General features: G+C 36.6%; 1 protein-coding gene across 8 annotated transcripts in view; it reads right to left on the bottom strand.

Annotated features, from left to right (window-relative positions):
* Positions 1 to 6,000, bottom strand: part of CASK (calcium/calmodulin dependent serine protein kinase) — a 184,110-nt gene that overhangs the window by 100,246 nt on the left and 77,864 nt on the right. For all 8 annotated transcript variants that reach the window (XM_010724674.3, XM_010724648.3, XM_010724660.3 and 5 more), the window contains exon 5: positions 3,913 to 3,985. In XM_010724674.3, the coding sequence (XP_010722976.1) occupies positions 3,913 to 3,985 (73 nt within the window). The remainder of the gene's footprint in view (positions 1 to 3,912; positions 3,986 to 6,000) is intronic.

The following is a 6,000-nucleotide window of genomic DNA, read 5'->3' as shown; positions in this document are numbered from 1 at the left end:
AAATAAAAAAAAAAATCACAGAATTTCCACATTCCTAGTTTAACTCTGTGAGGCAAATTCCATAGTTTACTTAGGTAGGTATAAATGGTTATTATTTACTGGTATACAACTTATACTCAAAATAAACATTTAAGGACCATGAACAGTATGAAAGGAGTACAAAACAGGAGTGGTTTTGAACTTATTCTTGTAGTGTGGTCTTTTCCCTATTCTTCTAAGTGAGATCAAGGGGAGTTGTCTAATGAATGTAGAAAGTGTTATAGAATATTAGCTGTTTTTTTTAGAAGTCCAGTTTTTTTTTTTTAAGAAGTCCAATCACTTGCTGCAAACTGCACAATAAAATGTAGTAAGCAATTCTGTCTTTCCAACCCTACTACTAAGCTCCATTACAAGAACACAACATTGACCCAAAAGTGACATATGGTGTTAGATACAAAATATTACGCCTCCTGGAAGAGGCACCCCAAGACTTCATATCATTTGACATCTGCTTTGTATTTTGCAGAAGTTCAATAAAGAGGTAGGTGAAAAAGACAAAAATCATAGGAACATAGTATTTTATTAAATACAGTGCTACTTGTGAAAACAGAAACCATCATTTGCTTATTTTACAGAATTCTCTTGTGATGTTTAGCAAATGATCAACGGAAAAACCTTAAGTGGGCAGCTTCAGAGTCTAACTCTGCAAAATGCTGAGGGAAAGAGCTCCTGAGCATGAAGGCTGGTTTGTGTGGGTGTGCATCACGCTGTGCAAAAACCAAGGACAAGACACCTAAACCATGACTAAACCAAAGCAGTTTAAATTTGCTCAGAGTACTGTGTTTAGATCAACAGTAATAGACGTTTGCATGACAACTTTACCGTCAGGGTGCTTTTGTTTTTGCACAGGCTCAAAATAAGAACCCACAACTTTTGTCCTTCCTTACACTTAGGGAACCTCATCATAGCAAGGTGTCTAAGGATGTAAACTTCAACATCAAATTTTTGGTGATAATATAGACTTAAGTAATTATTATTCTGCTTTTCTAGACCAATTGGTTCCCCAGTGTTGCAGTTACTAAGGCAAGAAAATGGATGAAATTTTGGGAACTACTGATTAAATATAAGTTTGTGGTAAAATCCCATTTCACCAATTCTTCTTAGTACCCCAAAATAATACATACTTTTAGTATTTTCCTATAGAACCTGTTTAAGGTGACATCTCCTTTACATTTCTGAATTGCATTAGTTGGTTTATTCTATATTAAAGAGCAGAAAAACTTCTGTGCAGTATGAGCAATTTGAGAATCTGCAAATCAAGTAATAAGTTCGTTCAGCATTTGATGGAATAGTTCACAGAGGACAAATCTCTCAAAACAGAGAGGTGTAAGGAAAAGATATAGAAATAAGCACTTCAGGAAAATGCAGATCATGTGCTAAACTTCTTGTGCTGTTTAGTCAACCTGGTATTAACTTGGAAGTTTTCAGGTGAATTGTGAATTATACAATCAAAAATTAAATACTTGATTTCTATAGCAGGAACATAAAATACTAGGGCAAACATGCACAACAAAGAGTTTAGAAGACAACAAGAGTTTGCCTCCTCCCTTGTTAACCCCTTCAAAATATGCTGCAGTGGCCAGCTCATCAATCAGAAGATGCAGGCTTTCTGAATGGCTGAGCAAGTGACTGGAACATACGAACTTCCAGATCAGAAGGTATCCACTATGTAGCAGTTGAGCTCTGTGGCAGGCCACGCAGTCTAAATTCTCAGCAAGCAGCACTTCTCAGCAAAACTGCTTCTGAAAATGTAGCACCCAGCAGAAGAATCACATTAACCAAAAGATAAGACAAAGGTCAGAGATAACCAAACTTTTAAGTAATGTTATGGACAAAAGATAAAGAAACTCAAGAAACGTCTTGTCTTGCAAGAGAAGGAAATTAAAGCAAGCAGAGGCCATCTTGTGAAAGTTTTCATGTTTTGATTCTGACATGAGAGATTTAAGTTTATAATAGGCTGCAGACAGCTTTGGTTCATCTTGTTGCTTAAGGACGACAGATGAAGTTCTGGCATCAGACAACAGCAGACTGAATTATTCCTAATCTGACTTCTCCTTATCAGTTGAGAGCCAAGTGAGCACAAAAATGCCTACAAGACTCCCAATTCTAATAGGGACTAAAAGGTACACACTTTCCTGTGAATCAGACGAAGATCAAACATTCTGCAGTTTAAAATAACACTCACAGAAAAGAGGAAAAAATGCAGAATCATAGAATCATAGAATGACTGTATCAACCTTACAGATTTTTATTACTTCACTTTCATTCATTCTAATAATTCAGAAATCGTTCACTTACCCTACTTCCATTCAAAACACTGCCTACAGTGACATCTAGAGCTGAGATGCTGCAGTTAACTTAATAATCTACATACGAGCTTTATAGTTAAAATATTTTCGCTCAGCTTTTATCAAGATTAAAGACTGTTTAACATGGTTTAGCATACTTCAGACAACATACTAAGGAATTCTTACTCATGTAATTAAGTAGTTTTATTTCTAAGGATGGCATTTAATAAAAACAGTGGTTTTAAAGTTTTCAAAGACTGGATAAGCTGTAAAAATATATTTACATTTTCCTGAGGGATAAGGCCATTGAAACTGAAATATGCTTTTGTTCAAGGACACTGTCCAATGACATGAAATGCAGCTCTCAGGAAGACAAAGCCACATAACTAAGGTGTTCATTCTAGAACTCTCACATGGTATTATAACCAAACAACTAAAAAGAATTAAGAACCTTCACAGTAGAACAAGATCAGAAAACCTATCAGCGATTTAGAGGACATCTTGAGAATTTGCTGTAAGAAATGACTTTCAGAATATAAAAAAAAACAAAAAGCAAAAAACAACTACAAAAAAACTATTAAATGGAATAATTTCCCTTGGAAAGGATAAAGAGACTGGTGAAAGGTCTGCAATGTCTGTGTATGCAAGATCGAAAGTCTGATGGAAAGAAAACCTTCAGTTCAGTATCCACACTCTCTTCTCTAACAAACCACCCTGTAGATGTCTGAAATACAGCTCACCACCTCCCAGTCTGATTCATCACTAGAACTCACTTCTCAAACTGCACTATCAGTGTTCATTACCATTTTCATTAACTCTTACAGTGCTAGACTCAGCTTGGTTAAAAGCAAAATTGGAAAAGGTATTTTAGACAACAAAATGAACAAGTAACATGCATTCAAATTGAAGAGAGACAAAACAAAATTCTTAGGTTTAAACTCCCAACTACTTACACCATTAATGCTTTGGGATAAATTACTTCCACAAGTAATCACACATAAGTTACAAAATATATATACTGTTCTTAAAATGTTCCTAACGTTGTAAGCATCTTAAAGTACCCCTACAGCCTACATTTCTCCTCTGAAACTTGTTCTCATAATAACAAGTATTCAAGACTGTTTGCAAAAAGCAGGTAGTACTACCAGTATTCTAGCATTTAAGAATGCACTTATCTATAGAATTTTGGTCTAGATGATTCGATAGTTTCACTGTGCTGTCAAAATGATGTAATTAATCTACAAATTCTAGTTTTATTTATGCAATGAATTTATACAAAGGTTTTCCTAACAAGAAAATAAATGCAAACACATTTCATATGAATATTCAGGAAGCAGAAATCAAAATTACTTCCAAAGTAATTGCAATCAAATGCACATGTAATCTGTGAACAAAGACTGCCCAAACATTCTATACTGACAAAATTAGTGATAAGCTTTTAATCTCATACAACACAATAAAAGTAAACACAGACTCATTAAATAGTTCTCTGTTACAGAGCTCCCCCGTTCCTCTCCTGTAGAGAAACTACCAACATTTAGTACTTTGTATTAATGCAGCAATGGAAAAAAATCACATATCTTACCTTCACATCCCTGTGAATTATATTATTATCATGACAGTAACGTAGAGCTTCCAATATCTGTCTCATGTAATGACTGTAAAAACAAAGACATGATAAATGACAATCCTGCAGGAAAAATTATGCAGATATAACTACATTTAAAGAGTCTAACCACATAAAACTTAACAACCAACTAAACTGTATAGAAGTTCAGTAGACTAGAGTTTATGTCTAATGAATAATAAAGTCTAAAGTCTGAGGATTATTCTGATTGAACACACGGGAAAATTAGGAAAGAAAAATCTACATTTTCCATTACATAAATGTTTCAAACGTTCAATAATTCTGTTTCACATGATGAAAGATGCAAGGGTCTTCAATTTTTTCATAACAAAACAAAATAAGGAAAAAAGTGGTATCAGTGCCTGATTTATGTACAACGGGACAGAACCAAGATCTTGACTTGCCTGATGCAGATTGAAGACTAACTTATTTCTCGTCTGTGTCCCATAAGAGAGATTGAAAAGTGAAAGAGGTTGTCAAGCCTCCATCCTTGGAGACAGTAAAAACCCAAATGAACATGATCCTGATATTAACAGGTTGGCTGGAGTGGAAAACTCCCAGAAATCCCTTTCATCCTCAAACATTTTGTGATCTGGTTAGTTTTAAGATTTAGAAGATTTCAATAATGTACTTTATATGTTCAGTGTAAAAAACTAGAAATCATTTTTCCTCTTTAACTCTCTGAAAAAGTTAAATGCGTTAGACTTGATGGTAATTTGAGATGTACATATTACGTAAGACATCCTTTGGCATGTACTAAATTTCTAGGATACTTTCTCAATTGTTTTACTCATATATATTACATTGTGTCTCATCATGTTAGAGAGCATCATTTGCTGGAGAGGAGCTCTGTGAAAAAGGACCCGGGCATCCAGGTGGACAACAGGCTGGTCATGAGCCAGCAGCATGCCCTTGTGGCCCAGAAGGCCAATGATATCCTAGTGTGCATTAAAGAGAGCATGGCCAGCAGGTCAAGGGAAGTGATCCTCCGTCTCTGCTCTGCCCTGGTGAAGCCGCATCTGGAATGCTGTATTCAGTTCCAGGCTCCCCAAATCAAAAAAGACAGGGAACTTCTAGAAAGAGTTCAGTGGAGGGCAACTAAGATGATCAGGTGCTGGAGTATTTCCCTTATGAAGAAAAGCTGAGAGAGCAGAGATTGTTCAGCCTGGGGAAATAAAGGCTGAGAGGGGATCTTATAACTATTCATAAATATCTTAAGTGCAGAAGCAAAATTGATAGGGGTGGACTCTTTTTGATGGTGAGCAACAACAGGACCAGGGGCAACAGGTAGAAATTGGAACACAGGAAGTTCCATACAAATGCAAGGAAGAACCTCTTTACTGTCAGAGTGACGTTGAGCTAGAACAGGCTGCCCAGATACGTTGTGGAGTTTCCTTCTTTGGAGATATTCAAGACTCGTCTGGATGCCTGTGCCACTTGCTGTAGGGAATCTGCTTTAGCAAGTGGATTGGATTTGACTTGCAGAGGTCCCTTTCAACCCCTACAATTCTGTGATTCCATAATGATCTTGAGAAAAGAGAATGTATGCTCATTTGTGAATAACACCAAAGTGCAGGTGTAACAAATACAGAGGGCAGAGCTGCCCTTAGAAGGACATAAGCAAGAGGAAAGGGCCAAAAGGAAGCTCAGAGAATTCAACTAGGATGAATGCAACATCCTGCACCTGGGACTGAGTAACCACTTCAAAAGTACATGCTGGATACAGGCTCCAGTGGCACTGGCTGAGTTGCAGCTTTGCTGGAAAGGGAGTCAAGGGTCTTGAATGACAGGAGGATTCAACTGAGTCAGTAGTGCCCTGTCAGCCTATCAAATCCCACAGTATGTTGAGCTTACTCAGTAAAAGCATAACAAACACTTCAAGGAAAATTTTCATTAGACTGATAAATTTGAGTAAGTTCAGCAGATATCAAAATGCACAGGAGGTTGGAGCACACACTCTACAAGAGGCTGAAGAAAACAAGACGTTTACTCTGGAGAAGGCAAAACTTAGGGGAGAACCTTGTAATAGTCTTTCCATACCTAAGA

This window comes from Meleagris gallopavo, chromosome 1 (assembly GCF_000146605.3).
Source record: "Meleagris gallopavo isolate NT-WF06-2002-E0010 breed Aviagen turkey brand Nicholas breeding stock chromosome 1, Turkey_5.1, whole genome shotgun sequence".
Lineage (NCBI taxonomy): Eukaryota > Metazoa > Chordata > Aves > Galliformes > Phasianidae > Meleagris > Meleagris gallopavo.
The sequence above is the reverse complement of the archived record's forward strand: the minus strand, read 5'-3'. Positions and strand labels throughout refer to the sequence as shown.